We start from the raw sequence: 22,945 nt of genomic DNA, 5'->3' as shown, positions 1-22,945 counted from the left end.
AGGATCAAACACCCATACATAAACACTGAGTCGAACTAGAACCCAGATGCAGATGGAGAGGACAAGACCATGCGGCAGAAACACATAGAGACAGCTTACCTGAACAAGGAGGAGCTAATGGCCACTAGACTGATAGCTGGGAAGCCAGCAGGGGACTGACTCAGGCCCCCCTGAATATGGGTCTCAGCCAGAAGGACTGAGCAGTCTAAGAGACCTCAGACAGTGGAACCAGGATGTATCCCTGGTGCACAAAAGGACTTTGAGAACATATCCCCCATGGAGGGATAACTGCCTTAATCTAGAGACAGGAGAGAAACCCTAGTCCCTACTTCACAGGACCTGTCACATCTACATGACCCCAACTGGATGGCATTCCCATACATATGGAATTGTGGTGGGGGGATGGGAGGGGAGGGTGTTTATAGTGCATGTGAGAGGGCAGAGAGGGCAAAAGGGAGGGAAGGAGGGAGGGAGGGCTGGAGGGGAGGGAGGGAGAGGGAACTGGGATCGACATCTAAAATAATAAATTAAATTAAAAAAAATGCTTTGACTCCAAAATTTAAGTTGAAGGACAAGTTACTGGGGAAAAGGATTTCTATTTGTGGTTCCACAGAAAATGAAAAGATGTGGATTCCTTCCAGACTAATGTGGTTTGATCATGCCAGACCGCCTGAAACAGACTACCAGGTGATCCTACATTCAAAACAGCTGGACAAAGCAGCCCTACAGACTACAGCCAGGATATCTGAATCTTCTTCGAATCCCCCATGACAGCGCCCCTTACCAGCAGGAAGTAGTTTGGAAAGAACGACGCCCAAATTCCCAAATATTGTGTATAAATGTTTGTTTTCATTTAATTGGACTTTGTTATATAAAATTAAATAAAATAATAATAAAAATAAATAAATAAAATGCTTTTCTGAGTCCAATGACTGTAAGAGGTGAGGGCTGAAGATGATAGGTCCCCTCTAACTCTGACTAGGATTCCTGGGGCTTTACATACTAGAAAGAGTTTTCTAGGCATTCTCCCAAAATTGTTCTTCTCTTAGCTCAGTGAGTTCCATTACTACTTGGAATGCCATCAGGTTTGCAGCTACTCCCCAGAATTTGAACATGTGCGAAAGGAGACTATGCTACCTGTCTCTATATGGACCTAGAACCTGTGGGCAGATGTGTGCCTCAGTTCCCCAGTCTTCTGCTCTCAAGCTGTCTCTGTGATTCTATATAGTGACTGTGAGCAAAGGGCTGCCATGCTTCTCCCCATACCTTCCCTTGGTTGAAATTCAAAACACCAAAATAAGACAGACGGGGAGCAACCAGAACCACGCTAGAACCTTCTGAATTCCCTCAGTTGCCACTTCACAATGATAACCCTGACTCTTTGTTTGACGTGTATGAATACATAGATGCTTATGTAAATTTTGTGTATTTCTTTTTAAAAGAAATTTTCATTGTATTTTTTACATAGACTTGGCCAAGGTGTTAAATTAATGTTTCCATTACAGTTTCAGTCACAGGACAAATCATCATAACATTAGAAAGAGGAATGTGTGTGTGTGTGTGTGTGTGTGTGTGTGTGTGTGTGTGTGTGTGTACAAATAAATAAAATGTGTTAATGTTAAAGTGGAATTAAAACACCTATAACCTTGTTAAAAATCAAAGATAATAGTAGAAAGAGCATTCAAGGACCACCCTTAGGTGGGGCTAGTTTGTTCAAGATGTGGACTGAGATAAAGGTGCTCATGCTTTGTTTCATTAGGAAATCTGTAAAAGTTAATGATGCCCACTGTGCCCTGAGGCACTCGTCCTCCCACAGAGGAAAGGGTCCTGATGGAAGGAAAAGGGTGAATGAGAGAGACTCCAGTGACAAGAGTGGGAGGAGCAAACTCCAAGGAAACAATCACTGCTTCAGACAGTCACGTCCAGGTGTGGGGCTCGAATTCAAGCTAAGTCTTCGAGATGATTAGGAATTTAACAAAGAGGCTGTCTCACTGTCTGGGCATGGAGGAATATACCCATAATTCTATCAAGAAAGTAGAGTGCTTAAGGCTAGCCTTGGATACATAGTTGAGTACAGAGCCAAGTGAGATACACAGAAAAGACCATATCTCCAAATCAAAACCAGAGAAGGAAGGGAGAGAGGGGTGGAGGGAGGGAGGAACAAAGGTGGAGGAGGAAAGATGCCAGACATCAGCTGAGACACAGATTCTCAGAGTCAGCAAAAGGCATGACATGACCCCACTAGGGTTAGAACAGGGAAATAGTAGGGAATAAGGCTGCAGAGTATTGTTTAGGAGCACACTGAGGACTGATTTAAATTCCAGATAATTTGTCAATAACCCATGTGTGATCACCTCCAAAACATTTACTGGGAAAGACCTAAATGACTCACAGGAGAGATGCCATCACAGGGCTCATTGCCCAGATCAAAGGCCCAGAATCCACACTGATGCAGTATCCTGAAATCAGGCATGTTTAACCATTAACAGCCCATTTTTCTAAATTATATACTAGGTAAACTGTTGTCCATGGGTTAATTGAAATATCAGCATCTAGGTCATGATAAGCCATTCACCCAATGGTTCAAACTTACACACACACAAAAGATACATACAGGACTTTGGCATGCTTGTTGTTGTTGAAATCTGGCAAGTCCTCTCCCCTGCAAAGAATGACAGGCAATTGGGGAATGCTGAGAGTGAGAGAAATAATCTTCCCCAGGGAAGAGTACACCAGCTGGTTATCCAACACTAAATAGTCAGTCCTGAAAACATGCATACAAGTAACATGATTCAGGATGAACAGATTATTTGCATACATGCAATTTGATCAGTAACAACTGATCAAATTAATTATTAAAAAGAGGTCTTGCATTTGGAAGAGAGAAAAGGGATATACTGGAGGGTTTGGAGAAAGGAAAAAAAGGAATAAATAACATAATTGTATTATAATCACAATTTTAAAAAATACATAGCATAAAAACATAGTCTGTTCATTTTTATGAATAAAAGAGCTGAACCTCAGGCCACAGTGAATTTGGATACAGATTTTATTTTACCTCCATCTGTCTCTGTCTTCTGTCATGTACACACACACACACACACACACACACACACACACACACATATTAGGGAAGAGTCAGCCTAGAATATAATGATGAATACACAATTTTGTATCAAATGTTCTGGAGATGTAGTCTTTAACCAGTTCTAAAGCAACCAGATCAAAGGCTGAGCGCCAAGGAAAATACTGAGGCCCTGTGCCTGCAATGGCATGCTCAGATGGATGAAGAAAGCATTGTAATTTATGTTGTAAAACAGAAGGTAAAGCAATTTCATAAGGCTAGCAAAAATAAACTCATGATCAATTTACTGATGAGCAATCACACACCAACCAGACAATGTCTTCAGCAGGAATTTAGTCATGATGTCACCATCGGCAAGGCTCATTCAAAAAATGGGAAGTGTTGGAGAAATTTTGTTTTTTAATTGTTTTACCCTCCCTGTCTCCTAACTATTCAATATAGCAGAAATTCTATTTTCAATGAAATAGTTTACTCTTAACCAACTATAAATTTGAAGGTTCATTTCACACTATTATTTAAATTAGAATTTGGAAGATCACTGGGCCTCATCATTCAGTTCAGACAGAAGTATCTCAGATCCCAAGAATTCACAGAGACACCCAGCTCCATCCCTCATGCAAGGGAGACCAGATCTCTGAATGACCCTGTATCTTCTCTTTGTCTCAGACTCTCTTCAATGCAACAGGAAGACCCTTGCCCTCATATGGAGGAAATAAAAAAAAAAAATGAGCAAACCCCAATTCACAGGACAGCTCACTGAGTAAGCACTCAAACCACCCCTAATGCTCTATCCCAGTAACTACCATAGGAGGAAGCTTGCACTTATGAGATCATTCTTCATGCTTAAACCTAGGTGATGGAAGACAAGCCCAAGTTACCTGTTTTCTAACTGATTTTTTGTAATCTGAGAAGTAACATGTCATCAAATATGATGACACCTGCTAAGTGGAAAATCTAATGCCATACATAGATAAATGCCATATAAGTTACTAGGCAAGCATATATATATATATATATATATATATATAATTTCTATTATTTTAAAAATTATCAACTCTCTCATATGACAAAGTAGGATGGAATTCTACTTCCAGGGTGGAATTCATTGTAATGGATTTTTTACCTTCTCAAGATCAACTATATTTGCACCACTGTTTTGTTTTGATTTGATTTGATTTTTACAATTACTGTAAAATACAAATGATGGCTAATCTTTTTTATTATAAATTTGAATGAATTTAAAGCCACCCCAGAAATACGTTTCTAAGTGTACTGTGAAAGGTTTTCTAGATTATATTGAAATAGAAAGAATCATCCTAAATGTAGATGTCATCATGCCATGGGCTTGGGTCCTAGACTACATAAAAAGTTGAAAGCCAGCAGAACATCAGCATTCCTTTCTCTCTCTGCATCCTGATTGCAGATGTATTCTAACCAGCTACCTCAAGCTCTTGACATCATGATAGACTGTATACCTCCAAACAGTAAGCAAAAAAACATCCAAAATCATCCCTTAAGCTATTTTTGTCATAGCATCCAGAAAAGCCGATGATACCACCAAGCATGTAACAAAATTTACTATTAAAACTAATTAAGATGCATAATTCAGTCATTGAGTAGATGCACACCGTTGTGCAACCATTAATACCATCTGCTTCCATATCTCTTCCTGCAAAACTAAAATTCTGCCCATTAAACACTAACACCCAATCTCCTTCTCCATCCAGCCCTGTCATTCTCCATCGTGCTTTCTATCTCTGTGAATGACTACATTGAGTACCTAATGTGAATGGAATGCCATGGCATTTGCCTGCCTCGTTATTTCACTTGATGTCCTTTAGGCTAAGGCACTTTCAGAGTGCTGTTCTTTAGATGGATGCAGAAATAAACAAACTTTGTTCTTTGAACACAACTAAACCACATTCATCCTGTGTAGCAAAAACACTGAGCCAGAAGCTGAATATCAACACTGAATAACATTCTCACATCGCACACTGAAAATACACATTCATTTATTTTAAGCTTGTAAATGTGTGACATGCTGCATTCAGCTTAGAAATTCAATTGGAATGTAACAATGAGTTCACTTTTAAACTGAGTGTTCTCCTAGGAAGTGAAAATGAAGGGGGGGGTTATTCAGGGTGAAACCACGTGTCTGTCCCCTGTGACACACTCCTTTGTGAGGCTACTGTACCTTGACTAAGTGGACCATTGCATCTATGAAGAATACCATGTCCATGCCAGTTCCACGGATGCTCTCATTATAGAGCTGCAGGAATACACTCAAACGCTCTCTCAGGTGATTAAGGGATTCTATTGGTTCATAAAGCTTTGGTGTTTCAGCATCAGTCTCTTCAGATGTTTCACCTTGGTGAGAAGCAGTAAGTTTCCTCAAATCATTGAACTTGACTACTTTTGCCTAAATTAACACACTCAAAGTGCCACAATTTAATGTTAATGTTTATCATCAAAATACAATATTAAAAATTTTAAGAATACAAAATCAGACAATAGTAGAAGTATTAGTTTTTTCCTAATTATAGGCAGATAGTTCTTTTCTAGAAAGAACCAGTTCCAATTGATGTTTTCTCATAGAATTTAATGAGAACCCAAATTAAACACTGTATCTTAAAGAACATGCTAGAGATAGAGACTTGAGCCTACTGGTTAAGATGAAAATCAAAAGAAGCAGGGACTTCAAAATCTTGAGAAGTCAATAATCACACAACTTTTTAGGAAGAATATAAAGAAACCCTCTCATAAACATTCAACTCAAGCATCAAGGACTAATGTGTTTTGAAGTCATGGAGGTTAGGTATTTCCTGTGGGCTTGCCCTCTCCCCAGATGGAGCAGTCTTGTTTTGCTCCTTGAAAAGCACAATCTATCTAGTTGTCCTTCTCAGAGGACATGAGATACCAATGAGCAATACACACAGAATAGAATCTAGTCCTTTCTCCCAATGGCCTTGCCAGATGCTTGACTTGATTTATAAGAAATGTGTCCTCTTCCAACCAGAGGATAAAGTGTTATCCCTTTCTAGCTGTCACTCAGAAGCTTTTGATTAATCACACATTTTGTTACCACACACATCAAAGATTTGTGTGCAATCATTCTCAACCAGTCAGAAGCTATAACTACATTAGCCTAGAATGCCTGATAAGTCAATGATGGTCTTAGCTCCTCCAGCCTTCCAACTATTGGGATAACAGGCTGTGCCCCCATTCCCTACTACAATAGCCTAGAATGCCTGATAAGTCAATGATGGTCTTAGCTCCTCCAACCTCCCAACTATTGGGATAACAGGCTGTGCCCCCATTCCCTGCTTCTGAAGCTTATGAAGTCTAAAGATTTGTGTGTGGTGGGGCAAGCACTGTACCTACCAGCTGAGCTATATCCCCAGTGCCATCAGCCCTTCAAATATGAAAACTGACCAAAAATAAATCCTCAATTGTAGAAATATTTTTTAAATGAATAATAATGTTCATTTTAAAAACCAGTCAGTTCTGTGTGAAAGACAGGGCTTTGTCTGTTTTCATCAATAAAAGTAACAGACTTCTTCAGCCAAAAAAAAAAAAAAAAAAGGGAGCCTGCCTTGTATTTCTTCTCACTTATATGCATGGGCATCTCATAGAATTAGATGACCTGGATATAAATAGTCATTGCCATTCTTGCTGACTTTTTCTTGACAGCAACTAAAATGGCCTGCAGTTGCCTACACATTCCACAGATAACACTTCATTTTTTCACCAGTGCCCATGACATGATAGCCACAGTTCTATTGGCAAACAGGAAGATAATGAGGTTCAAGAGACATTCATCCCATCAATATTGAATTCTGTGCCTCTGGCAGACTACAAGTCCTGGGTATACTCTATCCTACCCCACATCTCCATTTGGATTACATGTGCAAATGTAATCAACATACAGGTAATTCACCTTCAGTAACTAAAGCCCTGAAAAATGCACAAATCTTCTATCATTAGATCTCCCTTTGGGAACCATCCTTTTGAGAACATCAAACCCCTCCTCAATAGTTTACCTGTAGCTTCTGGTGCATCTCTCAAGAAATCCACAAAATAAGCATCAACTCCACAATCCACCACCAGTGTTTTCTCTTCACCAAACTCCTCCTCAACCAAACTGACTAAAGCTTTATCAAACCAAGTCACATCGCTAGAAGTGGTGAAACGGTCAGCTATCACACGTTTACACTCATGCTTCCACAGCTTAAGCAGCGCCTGTTGAAGGGCATAATTAAATTAGTCATTAATCCTGACTGGGCCATAATTGAGATTTCAAGTAGAGATACCATAGAGCTTCATCTCTGGCTTTCAGATCAGATACACCACTTTAAAAATACATAAAATATGCCCATATTTCGATTTGAATTCATCTTATTCAAGTATAATAAAGTGAAATTGAATGTATTATTTTGTGGTCTTAATTAAAAAGAAAATATTCGGCAAAAGAACGAGGTCTCAGCTGGAGAGCGCCAGTTTCCAGTGAGATCCCACTACCCTGCAAAACCTTCTCAAGTTCCAGCCCAGCCCTCGTCCTCTTCTGCCGGCTATTGGCCAGAGGTGAGTCTGGGCCCAATCGGGGCTGCCTGTCCCCTTCAACCTCTTTACCCCCCTCCCCCGCCTGAACTCCCTGGATTGGCCCCTGATCCTGCTGCTCCTGTCTCCGGTCCCCTTTGAGAGCACCCTTGGAGCTCTGATACACCCCCACCCATCCCAACCTCCAGCCTACCCCCCCACCCTGTGCCCTACCCCACCTACGGTCCTGCCGCTCTGGTTGAGCACTGGGACAGAGGGTGGAGCCAACAGTCCACCCTACTTCGGAGACCTCTCGGAGCAACTCCGAACAAAGGAGACCTGACTATCCACGTGGGACCACCTGTAATTTCCACCGGCTTGGTCCCTGACCCCGCCTCCAGTCCTCTGCTGGAGTCCCAGGCCCCTCCCAGAGATCCGCCTATCTCTGCGGGTCCACTTGGAGTTCCTGCAGGCAAGATCCTTGACCCCCAAATCCGGGCCCTGCCAAAGAACGAGGTCTCAGCTGGAGAGCGCCAGTTTCCAGTGAGATCCCACTACCCTGCAACACCTTCTCAAGTTCCAGTCCAGCCCTCGTCCTCTTCTCCCGGCTATTGGCCAGAGAGAAGCCTCCTAGAGAGCTTGGACCACACAGAGATACAGACATTGAATCTTTGATCCACATAAGCCCATCTGGGAAGGACCATAGAGAGAGGGAAGAGACACCACCAACACCTACAGGAAGAAACTATGGGAAGAAGGCAATACAAGAGAACACCTAACAACAGAAAGACAAACATGACACCACCAGAATCTAGGGAATCTACACCAACTAGAATGGAACACAACAACAAAGCAGAGGAAGCAGAAGGGTATGACTTAAAAATCACCATCATAAAAATGATAGAGGCCCTCAAAGAAGATATGAGAAAATCCCTTAAAGAAATAGAGGAAAAAACAAACAAAAAAGTGGAAGAAATGAACAAATTCCTTAAGGAAAGTACAGAAAGCCAAGAAAAAACAATTAACCAGGTGAAGGAAACGGTTCAAGATTTGAAAACCGAAATTGAGAAAATAAAGGCAACACAAATGGAAGGAAAGCTGGAAATTGAAAAGCTGGGCAAAAAATCGGAAACCACGGACACAAGCATAACCAATAGAATTCAAGAGATGGAAGAGAGAATCTCAGGCGCAGAAGATAAACTAGAAGAAATAGATTCATCGACCAAAGAAAACCATAAATCCAACAAATCCTTAACACACAATATCCAGGAAATGTGGGACACCATGAAAAGGCCAAACCTAAGAATAATAGGCATAGAGGAAGGTGAGGAAGCCCAGCTCAAAGGTGCTGAAAACATATTCAACAAAATCATCGAGGAAAACTTTCCAAATCTGAAGAAGGACATGCCCATGAAAGTACAAGAAGCATACCGAACCCCAAATAGGCTGGACCAAAGAAAAAAGACCCCTCGACATATAATAATCAAAACACCTAGCATACAGAATAAAGAAAAAATATTAAGAGCAGCGAAGGAAAAAGGACAGGTAACATATAAAGGCAGACCTATCAAAATTACACCTGACTTCTCCATGGAAACCCTCAAGGCCAGAAGGTCCTGGATAGATGTTCTAAAAGTATTAAGAGAACACGGATGCCAGCCTAGGCTACTATATCCAGCAAAACTCTCAGTCAATATAGATGGAGAGAACAAGATATTCAATGACAAAACCAGATTTTCCCAATATGTATCTACAAATCCAGCCCTACAGAAAGTATTGGAAGGAAAATTCCAACCCAAGGAAGGTAACTACGCCCACAAAAATGTAGGCAACAGATAATCCAACTACACCAGAAACCTAGGGTGAAGCAGAACAAATATATTCACAATTCCACTGCCAACAACAAACCTAAATCAAACAACCATCAACAATCAATGGTCCTTACTCACCCTCAACATTAATGGTCTTAACTCACCTATAAAAAGACACAGATTAACAGAATGGATACGAAGACAGAATCCATCCTTCTGCTGCATACAAGAAACACATCTTAGCTCCAAAGATAGACATTACCTCAGGGTAAAGGGTTGGGAAAAGATTTTCCAATCAAATGGAAATAAGAAGCAAGCAGGCGTAGCTATCCTAATATCTAACAAGCTAGACTTCAAACCAAAACTAGTCAAAAGAGATGAAGATGGTCATTTCATATTCATCTCAGGAGAAATCCATCAACACAAAGTCTCAATTCTGAACATCTATGCCCCTAATACAAAGCCACCCACATTCGTAAAAGAAACACTACTAAAACTCAAAGCTCATATAAAACCTCACACACTTATAGTGGGAGACTTCAATACACCACTCTCAACACTAGACAGGACCACAAATCAGAAACTCAACAAAGAAACAAAAGAATTAACAGAAGTTATGTCTCAACTGGGGCTAACAGACATCTATAGAACATTCCATCCAAAGACAAAAGAATATACCTTCTTCTCTGCTCCACATGGAACCTTCTCTAAAATCGACCACATACTAGGAGACATAACAAACCTCAACAGATACAAGAGAATAGAAATAGTCCCCTGTATCTTATCGGACCACCATGCTTTAAAATTGGAATTCAACAACAATACAAATAGCAGAAAACCTGCAAACTCATGGAAACTGAACAATGTGCAATTGCACCACTCCTGGGTCAAAGAAGAAATAAAGAAAGAAATTAAAGACTTTCTAATATTCAACGAGAATGAGGATACAACATACCCGAACTTATGGGACACCTTGAAAGCAGTGCTACGAGGGAAGTTCATTGCACTAAGTGCCCATATGAAGAAAACAGAGGATAGTCACATAAATGAATTAACAGCGCAACTGAAAACCTTAGAACAGAGAGAAGCGAATTCACCCCGCAGGAGCAGACGCCAGGAAATAATCAACTTGAGGGCTGAAATCAACAAAATAGAAACCAGGAAAACAATACAAAAAATCAATGCAACAAAGAGTTGGTTTTTTGAGAAAATCAACAAGATTGATAAACCTTTATCCAAATTAACGAAAAAGCAGAGACAGAACATGCAAATTAACAAAATCAGAAATGAAATGGGGAACATAACAACAGACACAGAGGAAATCCAGACAATTTTCAGGTCATACTTCGAAAATCTGTATTCCACAAAAATTGAAAATTCAAAGGAAATGGACAAGTTTCTGGATAACTATCACTTACCAAAATTAAATCAAGAACAGACAAACAACTTAAATAGACCTATAACCCGAAATGAAATAGAAGCAGTCATCGAAAGCCTTCCAACGAAAAAAAAGTCCAGGGCCAGATGGATTCAGTGCAGAATTCTACCAGACATTCAAGGAAGAACTAATACCACTACTCCTCAAACTGTTCCACAAGATAGAAACAGAAGGTTTATTGCCAATCTCTTTTTATGAGGCCACAATAACTTTGGTACCCAAACCTCACAAAGACACAACTAAGAAAGAAAACTACAGACCAATATCCCTGATGAACATCGATGCAAAAATACTCAATAAAATAATGGCAAACCGAATTCAAAAATACATCAGAGAAATCATCCACCATGATCAAGTAGGCTTCATACCTGGATTGCAGGGATGGTTTAACATACGAAAATCTATCAACGTGATCCACCATATAAACAAACTGAAAAAGAAAAACCATATGATTATCTCCCTAGATGCAGAAAAAGCCTTCGATAAAATTCAACACCCTTTCATGATAAAGGTATTAGAGAGGTCAGGGATAACAGGAACATACCTAAACATAATAAGAGCAATATACAGCAAACCAACTGCCAACATCAAACTGAATGGAGAGAAACTTAAGCCAATTCCTCTAAAATCAGGAACAAGACAAGGCTGTCCTCTCTCTCCATATCTCTTCAATATCGTACTAGAAGTTCTAGCTAATGCTATAAGACAACAAAAGGAGATCAAGGGCATCCAAATTGGAAAGGAAGAAGTCAAACTGTCTCTATTTGCAGATGATATGATAGTTTACATAAGCGACCCAATAAACTCTACCAGGGAACTCCTACAGCTGATAAACACCTTCAGCAAACTAGCAGGATACAAGATAAACTCAAAAAAATCAGTAGCCCTATTTTTTTCAGACGACAAAGAGGCAGAGAAAGAAATCAGAGAAACATCACCCTTTACAATAGCCACAAGCAACATAAAGTATCTTGGTGTAACGCTTACCAAACAAGTAAAAGATCTATATAATAAGAACTTTGTGACTCTAAAGAAAGAAATTAAAGAAGATACCAGAAAATGGAAAGACCTCCCATGCTCTTGGATAGGTAGGATAAACATAGTAAAAATGGCAATCTTACCAAAAGCAATCTACAGATTCAATGCAATCCCCATTAAAATCCCACCACAATTCTTCACCGACCTTGAAAGGATAATAATTAACTTTATATGGAAAAACAAAAGACCCAGGATAGCCAAAACAACCCTATACAATAAAAGAACATCAGGAGGCATCACCATTCCTGACTTTAAGCTCTACTACAGAGCTATAGTTCTGAAAACAGCCTGGTATTGGCATAAAAATAGACAGGTAGACCAATGGAATCGAATTGAAAATCCTGATATTAATCCATGCACCTATGAACACCTGATTTTCGACAAAACAGCTAAAATGATACAATGGGGCAAAGACAGCATCTTCAACAAATGGTGCTGGCACAATTGGATGAGGGTGTGTAGAAGACTGCAGATAGACCCATGTCTGTCGCCATGCACAAAACTCAAGTCCAAATGGATCAAAGACCTCAACATCAATCCAGCCACATTGAACCTCTTAGAAGAGAAAGTAGGAGGTACCCTTGAACAAATTGGTATAGGAGACCGCTTCTTGAACATAACTCCAGGGGCACAGACACTGAAAGAAACAATTAATAAATGGGACCTCTTCAAACTTAGAAGCTTCTGTAAGGCAAAGGACACAGTTGACAAGACCAAACGGCAGCCCACTGACTGGGAAAAGATTTTCACTAATCCTATATCCGACAAAGGGCTGATCTCCAAAATATACAAAGAACTCAAGAAACTAGTCAACAAAACACCAAATAACCCTATTAAAAAATGGGGTACAGAACTGAAGAAAGAATTCTCAATGGAGGAAATCAAAAAGGCTGAAAGACACTTAAGAAAATGCTCCACATCCTTAGCTATCAGGGAAATGCAAATCAAAACAACTTTGAGATACCATCTTACCCCTGCCAGAATGGCTAAAATTAGAAACACCAGTGATGACTTATGTTGGAGAGGATGTGGAGAAAGTGGAACACTCCTCCACTGCTGGTGGGAGTGCAAACTCATACAGCCACTTTGGAGATCAGTATGGCGGTTCCTCAGGAAAATGGGAATTAGTTTACCACAGGACCCGGCAATCCCCCCTCTTAGGCATATACCCAAAGGATTCACATCAATGCAACAAAGACATCTGTTCAACTATGTTCATAGCAGCACTATTTGTAATAGCAAGAACCTGGAAGCAACCTAGATGCCCTTCAATTGAAGAATGGTTAATGAAGATGTGGCACATCTACACAATGGAATACTACTCTGCAGAAAAAAATAATGGTATCTTGAAATTCGCAGGCAAGTGGATGGCACTTGAAGAAACCATCCTGAATGAGGTAACCCAGTCACAAAAAGAGGAACACAGTATGTACTCACTCATATATGGATTTTAGACCTAGATCAAATGATCACCAGCCTATAATTCACATCACCAGAGGAACTAGGATACAAGTTGTATTCTAAGAGATTCATATAAAGTCCCTCACAGAACTGGGAAGGGACAAGTCCCCCAGACCTCAGGTATAGTGGGGGAGGACAGCTAATGGAGAGAGAAGTAGGAGAAAATGAGAGGGAGGAGAGGAAGGCATGTGTGACTAGGAGGATTGAGCCTGGTTAGGAATGGAAAATAGGAAAGAGAGAGAGAGACAGAGACAGAGAGAGAGAACATAAAAAGAGGGAGCCAATATTGGTTTGAAGATAAAGTTGAACACAAAGAAAGGTCGAGGGAACTACAAGACTGCTCCCAACTAACAATCTCAGCTTCCGTGGAAAGGCTATCATAAATGCCCTTCCCGGAGAGTGAGATCAACAACTAACTTCTCCATGGAGTCCTCAACTAATGCCTGTTGAAAACAGGAGCAAACACCCATACATAAACACTGAGTCAAACTAGAACCCAGAAGCAGATGGAGAGGACAAGACCATGCGGTAGAAGTACATAGAGACAGCTTACCTGAACAAGGAGGAGCTAAGGGCCAATAGACTGATAGCTGGGAAGCCAACAGAGGTCTGACTCGGACTCCCCTGAATATGGGTCTCAGCCAGAAAGTCTGAACAGTCTAAGAGACCTCAGACAGTGGAGCCAGGATGTATCCCTGGTGCACAAAAGGACTTTGCAAACATATCCCCCATGGAGGGATAACTGCCTTATTCTAGAGATAGGAGAGAAGCCCTAGTCCCTACTTCACAGGACCTGTCAGATCTACATGACCCCAACTGGATGGCATTCCCCTACATATTGTATTGTGGTGGGGGTTTGGGAGGGGAGGGTGTTTAGAGTGCATGGGACAGGGTAGAGAGGGCAAAAGGGAGGGAAGGAGGGAGGGAGGGCTTGGGGGGAGGGAGGGAGGGAGGGAGAGGGAACTGGGATCGACATGTAAAATAATAATAATAAAAAAAAAAAAAAAAAAAACGCTTTGACTCCAAAATTTAAGTTGAAGAACAAGTTACTGGGGAAAAGTATTTCTATTTTTGTTTCCACAGAAAATGAAAAGATGTGGATTCCTTCCAGACTAATGTGGTTTGATCACACCAGACCGCCTGAAACAGAGTACAAGCTGATCCTACATTCCAAACAGCTGGACAAAACAGCCCTACAGACTACAGCTAGGATATCTGAATCTTCTTCGAATCCCCCAAGACAGCGCCCCTTACCAGCAGGAAGTAGTTTGGAAAGAACGACGCCCAAATTCCCAAATATTGTGTATAAATGTTTGTTTTCATTTAATTGGACTTTGTTATATAAAATTAAATAAAAAATACTCTATATGCAAAAAAAAAAAAAAATAAAAAGAAAATATTCCCAAATAAAACACAATACAAATTTATCAGATCAATCAACAAACTAACTGATGTTGTGTGAAAAGGTCTTCACTTGTTATTAAATTGGTTACAATGTTTGCTTTTATGGGCCATTTATAGTGTAATGTACAGTGTATGAGCAGCTCTTATATGTAGGCAATTGAGGTCTATAAAGGCATATTTAATTAGCAGAAATAAGGAAACCTTGTTGCAAATATAAATCTGGAGTATATGAATAAAAAACTTCACTGGTAACTGGAAAAATTGATTAGACAACAGTCCTATTCTAGTCCAATAAAAATAATATTTGCTGAATCTCATTATTTGGTTTAAAATATTAATAGTAATTTCTTACCTTCCAAGTCAGGTTTTGTTATTAATGACAAAAATCTATTTGGTCTCCAGAATATAAAAATTTCTCTTAAGAAAAAGTTTGCAATAGTGTCAATTGTTAAAATTGTTTGTATTGATTTAAAATAAATGGCCAGAATGGCTACTAAAAAATAGCAGATGAGAATCACATTCCACAATTTCATTAATTTATTAATAACACTGAAAAAGGAAAATGAAACTTGAGAGCAGGCCAGATGACCTGAAGAGTAAAGTGCTTGCCATGCATGCTTGATTTCTTCAGTTTGATCCCTGGAACCCATATCAAAGTGGACAGAAAGAACCTACTCCACAAAGTTGTCTCCTGACCTCCACGTGGGAGCCATGGCATGCTTGCCTGTGTGTGTGTGTGTGTGTGTGTGTGTGTGTGTGTGTGTGTGTGTGTGTGTGTGTGTATGTCTGTGTGTATCTGTGTGCATGTGTCTTTGTGTCTGTGTGTGACTGTGTCTGTGTTTCTGTATGTGTATATCTGTGTGTATGTGTCTTTGTCTGTGACTGTGACTGTGTCTGTATGTGTGTGTGTGTGTGTGTGTGTTTCTGTGTATGTGTGAATGTATCTTTGTGTGTGACTATGTCTCTGTATCTGTGTGTTTGTGTGTGCGCACGCATGTGTGTAGGCACATATAGTTGCATGCACACACCTGTGTACACACAATAATAATACATTTTAACTTTTATAAATCAACTTGAAATATTCGCTGCTGCTAAAACCAATGTCATTTTGTCATAAGGATTATGAAATTTCCCCTATCATCGTCTAGTTATCAAAAGTTAGTGAGTGTGGCTGGAGCAGAGATGAGGGCATGTGACAGTGGACACTTGACATGCTTACCAACTATTTGTTTTTAAGTCTGCCCTGAGTGTTTCTGTAACCAGTACTCCTGAGGTCAGTCGTCAAACTATATCCCCAGCTCCAGGAAGGTCAAGAAAGTGGCCACCTGTGACTTAGTCTGAGCACAGGGTCACACTCTGAGGGTAACAGACATACTGGTGTTTTAAGGTATTGTTCTAGCTAGAAGGAAAGTCTTACAACTTAAGGAGTGTTATATTCACATACATCTACAAGGGCTCATTTTGGTTTTCATATTAAATGAATTTTCTACTCTGCTGCCTCTTTTTAATTGGAGCAGAATGGATAATTCTTTTTACTTCATCTAGTTACAAGGGAAAAATCATGGGTGATTAACAACAAAATGGTTTCTTTTCACTCTGGCTGCTTACTTATAAATATAAGCACACTTTTTTAAATTGGAAAGTCAAGTTTAAATTACCAGAACTATTATAGAATAAAGTCAAGTGCCCATTACTTATTGAAGAAAAATAGCATATTATAAAAAAAAAACAAAAACCAATGATTTCTTCTATTCTAGCCTGTGGTTGATATTGACTGTCAACTTGACAGGAACTGGGATCACCTTGAACACAAGTCCATGCCCATGTTGAATCATCAAGAACCAGTCAGTTGAAGTGGGTACTCACTTAACCATGAGTACCACCACTCCACAGGCAGAGACTGATGCAAAAAGAGAAATCAAGCTCTGTACCAGCATTCGTTGCCGTCTACATCCCATCGGTGGATGCCATGTGACCACCTGCATCACCCTATCACCATGACCTCCCCCACTAGAACAGTCTGTGCCTTCCAAGTAAGTTCCAGAATAAATCCTTTCTCCTTTAAATAGCTTTAATCAGGATATTTTATCACAAGAACCGGAAAAGAAACTAATATGGACTCCCTCAGATGATAACTCTGTTTACTATTTATTTACTATTTCCTTAAATATATATTAATTAATTGAAAATTATAACTCGAATTTTCTAATGTAATATTTAGGGTTTTTCTCTAAATATTAGCCAGACATGGATGAAGGAATGAATAGCATGCTAAGGGTTCCAAATTGTTTCAGACTTCACATGAAAATCAAATTTAAATATAGAGGATAAGAAAATGGCAATGTGAACTGTTTTTACACATCCTAAGTGTCACTTACATCTGTGTCTTTGATGACCTCTGCAGTTATATTCAGCATGCCCTGCCAGACCCTAGAAAGGTCTCGAAGATTAAACACATAGTGGAATTTTGCAGGGGTAGGGAGCATCTTCCCTTTGGTCATCTGCCACAAGCGGCGTGTCAGGGGCACCAGCTTTGTCACGGCATCTCGCACTTCCTCTGAGAAGCCTCGCTGCACACAGTAATAGCCCACCCCAATCACACCTGGAAAGGAGAGGACCGTCTCATTCCAACAAATGGCTCCTTGACTCAGTCCAGAAGAAAAGCATGGCAATGCAAAATTTGCACAAATGTACTCATACAGTCTTAGCAGATGGCCAGTCAGTGCAGGCAATCACATCAATTAATGGTCTGTTGATTTTTCTAATACTCAAAAGCTAGTGGTAGGCTTAAGTAAGTCAGCATTCAAAATATCTGAGTGTTGATTTAAAAATACTGCCAGGGGAGCTGGAGAAAAGCTGCTTGATGATAGAGCATTTGCCTAATCTAGAGCAAAGCTCTAGATTCTATGTCTAATATACTAAATTACTATTATGATGATTATTATTTAAGAAAACAAATACCACTGAAAACACTAAGTACACTAATTTAATATCATTAAATAACAGTAATAAATATATAAAATTGACTTATAAAAAAGATAAGAGGTTTTCCTAAGTCCTCTATAGTTTCCTCTTCTGTTGTCAACTTCCTTGCATTATAAAATAATTTTCCTTATGCATCATATTTTCCAGACACCAAAGAAAAATTAAAAGTGATAGTAGTAATTCCTTCTCATCTACTTTACTTTCCCCAAGTTTAGATAATTCAAATGTCATTTGCTCTCCAAACCTTCCCACCGCTGTGACTGAAGGCAGAGAGCACTGTCACACTCTCCTAGCCTGGGGTGATGAGATGACATTTTGTCCTGCCAGAAATTAATTAGGGTAATCTTAATGAGTTTTGTGTCAGTGGCAGTTTCAGAAATTCTAAATTAATACCAATAGAGAGTTGTTCATAACTTCACACTTTTTCCCCTCAAAGAGTACATCCAGGATAAGTAAAAATATATTTTCATTGTTCAATTAAATATACTTGGCTATATATTGAGTTAGTAGCTCTTCAATTAAATTATCTCTGAAGAACTACAAGTTTAATCCATCAGTAATTGATTACAGTTATGTTGACTACCCTGATAGTCAGATGGGGGACTCTTATCTGCTTTGTACATTGTCATTCTATGTTAGAGTGTCAGCCACATATTCTTAACAAATGAATATGTAGGCTGTCCATGAGAAAACTAGCCCTTGTATATGTCATGTTTAATATCCTTGCTTGAGAATCCAGTAACAGCTACTGAAATAATCAATGATAATGATAATAATAATAACAACAACAAAGAAGAAGAAAATAATACACTGAGGCCATCCATTTCCATTAATATCCATAATTAATCACTGTAGGAAACAAAATAAAACAGTAATAAGGCTGCAAACCAAAGAACCTCCCTCCCAATCTTTGTGTTGTCCTCTGGGTACATTCTTGCTGAGGATAGGTGTCCCTCTTTTCCCTTGCCCTCTATTAACCATTTTACCAAAGATTTTGTCCATGGAATCATCTGAAGGCAAGGTGCAGTTAAATATGGAGAACTGCCTCTTCAATCGCTGTGGTATGTCATTGCGTCCACCCCCAGGATGGATCATGGCTGCCAAGAACTGGATGTCTATAATGCTAGTAAACTCTCCAGGTTTCTCAAGGTTATAGAATCCATTTTGTTCCATCAGCTGTCGGACAATCTCATTAGTTACCTAAGAAAAATAATTTAGAATTGAAATGCCATTCCTTTGGCTAAGGACAGGCTCAGTGAGTAAAGTGCTTGATGGTGAAGCATGAGGACCTAAATTCAGATTCCCCAATATCCACGTAAAAGCCATGTGTGGTTGATCACATCAATAGCCTTAGAGTTGGGATTGGAAGTAGAGACAAGTGAACACCAGGGGCTCAGTAGCCAGCCAGCAAAATGGTGATGTCCTTGCTTAAACAGACCTGTCGCAAAACTGGATAGTGGCAGAGAAAACCACCTGATAACAACCTCTGGCTTCACAAGTACCATTAGAGGAGAGTACACACATACACACACACACACACACACACACACACACACACACACACACAAAGGGAGGGGAGGATATACAGACAGACAGGCAGACAGACAGACACACAGACAGACAGACATGTTCCTACCATGTAATTCCTTAAGTTTCTCTACAAAAGAGAGTCTATGGGAATTCAGAAATTGCATGCTAAAGAAATATTTTTTTAAAAAAATTAGTCTTTGAAGAACAAATCAGTTACAAATTAGCAAAATAAAAATATACAGTAGGCTCAACATACCTGATCACCCCATTCATTGATTACTGGCATATTCAAATCATCAATAAAGACAGCCATCTTCTTCCCTGCTGGAGGACCATATGTTGTGCCCATACGTTTATCCACATAGCTCTCTATTGTCCTCTGTTAAACAAGAACACCAACAGGAATGCCTTTGAAATCTCCCCTAAGACATGATCAACTACTGGAAACAAACAACAAACAAAACTAGGACCTTTTAAATAGCAGTGTAGTTACTTACCTATATAAGGCCAAAATGTCCTCCATAATGTTGCCAAGCTAATTAGTACCTAAAATATTTTGCATAATATTTGCAACCTTTAAAAATCTGTTGTCATTTACCATCTAGTGAAGTTCTAATCAATGTAAATTCTGTGGAGATGATGATCTTTTGTCCATTTATGAGGATTTATTTCCATTTCCTTGTGCCTAAACCAATGACTCCTGACTGTAAAAGCTTTGTCACAATCAGAGATTCTGTCAAACGGAGCTATTGTCTAATAGGCTTCCTACGTCCATGGCCTGAGCTGTACAGCCTGACTTAACTAAAAGCTGCTACAATGCCACTTGGTCCAGTTGCCCTATGTGATCCGGATGCTCTGCTGTGGAGCAGTTGCAGCCACATGAGTCTTTCTCAAAACAGCACAGAGAGCAAAGCCCACTCTCTCCTCCCATTTCTTCATTCCTTGATAGGAGAAGTGGCCATACTGTGCTATACACATCCAAGGCAATGGAAGGAACCCTGGGTCTCTTAAAAGGAGCCTTTGAAGGAGGAGAGAGAGTGGACAGCAAAGATCTTGGACTCATTTTTTTTTAATTTATTTATTCTTTGAGACTTTCATGCAGCATTTTTTATCATATTCTTTCCTAACCCCCAGCCCCTTCCAGATCCCACTCCTTACACTCCCAAGTACATGTTCTTTCTCTGTCTTAAAAACAGCCTCAGACTCTTGGCAGTGGTCATGTGTTTGTTTCCATTGCAGTCCACCATGGCTTAGAAATAAAGCATCAAAATGCACTCCTTACTTGGTTCTGAGTGACTGGTTCCTTGTCTTTATCTTAGAACTTTCCAAGAGACAAACTACAGCAATAATCATTTGTGTTTTTCAATCTTAGCTTCCTTTGTGTTGCTGTTAATTATTACCAACTGCTCTTAAGTTAAAATAAATGCATAGACCAAGTAACTGGAATTTAGCATACAAGAACAAACAAGAAATTCACAGTTCTCCAAATCTATAAGCTCAGAGTTCTAAATTCCTCAAGGTGTTGCTACAATTGTAAGATCTATTTGTGTATGATTTTAAATCATGTTAGAAGCTGTATACAGGCAGGGTGAGTGAAACCACACTGAAATAAAAATGAATTCTCCTATCCAAAAAAAAATGTGTTTTTACATCACATAAAGAGTAAACAGTTAAAATTATTTTTAAAACCAATATATAGCTATAAAATGCACTCAAATATAAGGAAGTAGCTATATATTTGCCTCCAGAAATCTTCAAAGTAATTGCAAACTGTAAGCCTCCATATTCTTTTTTAGTAAGCAGCAATGAAAGATGTGAAAATGTTTTCATCATTTTCAATAGAAATACATGTAAATATGTCACAACTCATTCAATTATAAAACAAATCTCCCATGAAATTATATAATAGAAAAGAGAATTACATATTCCCCTGACATAAAAGCACACTATTTAATGTACTAGGTTAAATTTAGCTCTGATTTACAATGAATTTAAATACATAAGCCAATTAATAACCTCCTGACAACCCCCCATGGCAAACCAGAACCTCCCAGACATCCCATGTCTATTAATGAGAACTCTTTGTCATGTGAAGATTTTATGTCTTCTGGGACCTTCTAAGAGCTAAAATCCATAGATGGGATAATTAGAATAATACAGAGTAAGACCCACATACCTGCATTTTCTCCCTCACCATTATGACCCTAATTTCTTTTAGGTGACAGGAAATGATAAATATATCATAAAAGTGGTTATGCTGACAAAAACAGAAAGAAAGTAGCAATGAAGCAGTTTGTGAATGTGGAGCTATGTTGTTAAATTTCTAAGATTTCTTCCCATTGTACAATTTTCTAATGAATTTCCAAGTCAGAAAAACCTGATCCTAAACTGGCATCAATAACTAACTAAGGGGCAGTGAAGGAAGCCCCACTGGTTAAGTCCTGGTCATGTGAGTCCAAGTATGAAGGCACACACTTGTAATCTCTGTGTTGGAGAGGGAGGGATGGGCAGGTGCCTAGAAATTTCTGAAGAGCCAGCCTTTCTTATTTGATGAGTTTACAGATCCGTGAAACATTCCCTGAGGACCAACAGCAAAAGGTGATTTTTAACCTCCACACAGAGACCACATATATGCACATAAGACTCCACAAACATATGCACGCACACAGACACACACACACACAAACATAAACACACACACACATAAGCACAAGCAAATAAACAACTGTACTTCCCCACTTGGGTGCCTCAAGTATCATGAAAATCAGCATAAACAGATATAAACTCCAAATAGGTGTACTCTATTATTTAGTTACTATCTGTTCCCCCACTCAAGAATAAAATGTACAGGCATCGTACCTATATTACTCCTCACTGTATCATTAGTATCTAGAAAATTACAGGAGACCATGTATATTTTATACCTTAGTAAGTAAATACAGGAATTCTGGAGTTGTGTTTGATTTCTCCTTCAATAACACACATTCAACTGGTCTTATCCAACCACAATGTGAATGAATCCATGTGTTCACTTCCTCTTATACATCTTGGTCCAGTCCAACCTCCCTATTGAACAGTTACTGCAACTGTCTGTCAGATACCTCTTAATGCTGGCAGTAATCTTTTTTTTTCCCCCATCTTGATCTCTGCTCTAAGTTCTAAATAGCCTTACTAAAGGGTGGTATAACCCTGCCGACTACTCCAAGGGATTCCCATGAGTGACCTACAAGGAGCTTCAAGATGGTTGCTGCTTACCCTAGAAATCTTCCATCTATGAACTGGTACTCAGATAACAATAAAACACACACTATGAAGTGGCCTTCATCCTATGGGGTAGTTCATTATGGGACCCTTGTTCATATACTCCTAGGGATATGACCCAAAACATCTCCCAGATGTGCACTAGCCAACAGGCCTTGTGAAAACAAGTTGTTAGATGAATGAGCTTCCATAAACGTCACTATCTCCAACTCACCTGTTGATTGGTAAAAAGCTCAGATCTCTAGCTGAAGACTGGATGCTTCCTTGATAATAAATACAACAACTTTGCTCTGAAATTGGAGGTCATGGTCACCATGGTTTCGCCTTTTAATCTATAGGCCCTAAACAAAATTCTGATTCATTGTCTATCTATACTTTACAGACAAAGGAAACCAG

At 39.4% G+C, this 22,945-nt stretch overlaps 1 protein-coding gene across 1 annotated transcript in view; it reads right to left on the bottom strand.

The window, feature by feature from the left end:
• Positions 1–22,945, bottom strand: part of Dnah5 (dynein axonemal heavy chain 5) — a 261,268-nt gene that overhangs the window by 74,632 nt on the left and 163,691 nt on the right. The window contains exons 48-52 of the mRNA XM_051182604.1: positions 19,545–19,667; positions 18,745–18,958; positions 17,152–17,375; positions 7,126–7,324; positions 5,280–5,452 (exon numbers count right to left, since the gene is read on the bottom strand). Coding sequence (XP_051038561.1) covers positions 5,280–5,452; positions 7,126–7,324; positions 17,152–17,375; positions 18,745–18,958; positions 19,545–19,667 — 933 coding nt within the window. The remainder of the gene's footprint in view (positions 1–5,279; positions 5,453–7,125; positions 7,325–17,151; positions 17,376–18,744; positions 18,959–19,544; positions 19,668–22,945) is intronic.

Source organism: Phodopus roborovskii, unplaced genomic scaffold, assembly GCF_943737965.1.
Source record: "Phodopus roborovskii unplaced genomic scaffold, PHOROB, whole genome shotgun sequence".
In the NCBI taxonomy this organism is placed as follows: Eukaryota; Metazoa; Chordata; class Mammalia; order Rodentia; family Cricetidae; genus Phodopus; species Phodopus roborovskii.
Note: the sequence above shows the minus strand (reverse complement) of the source record. Positions and strands in the feature narration are given on the sequence as shown.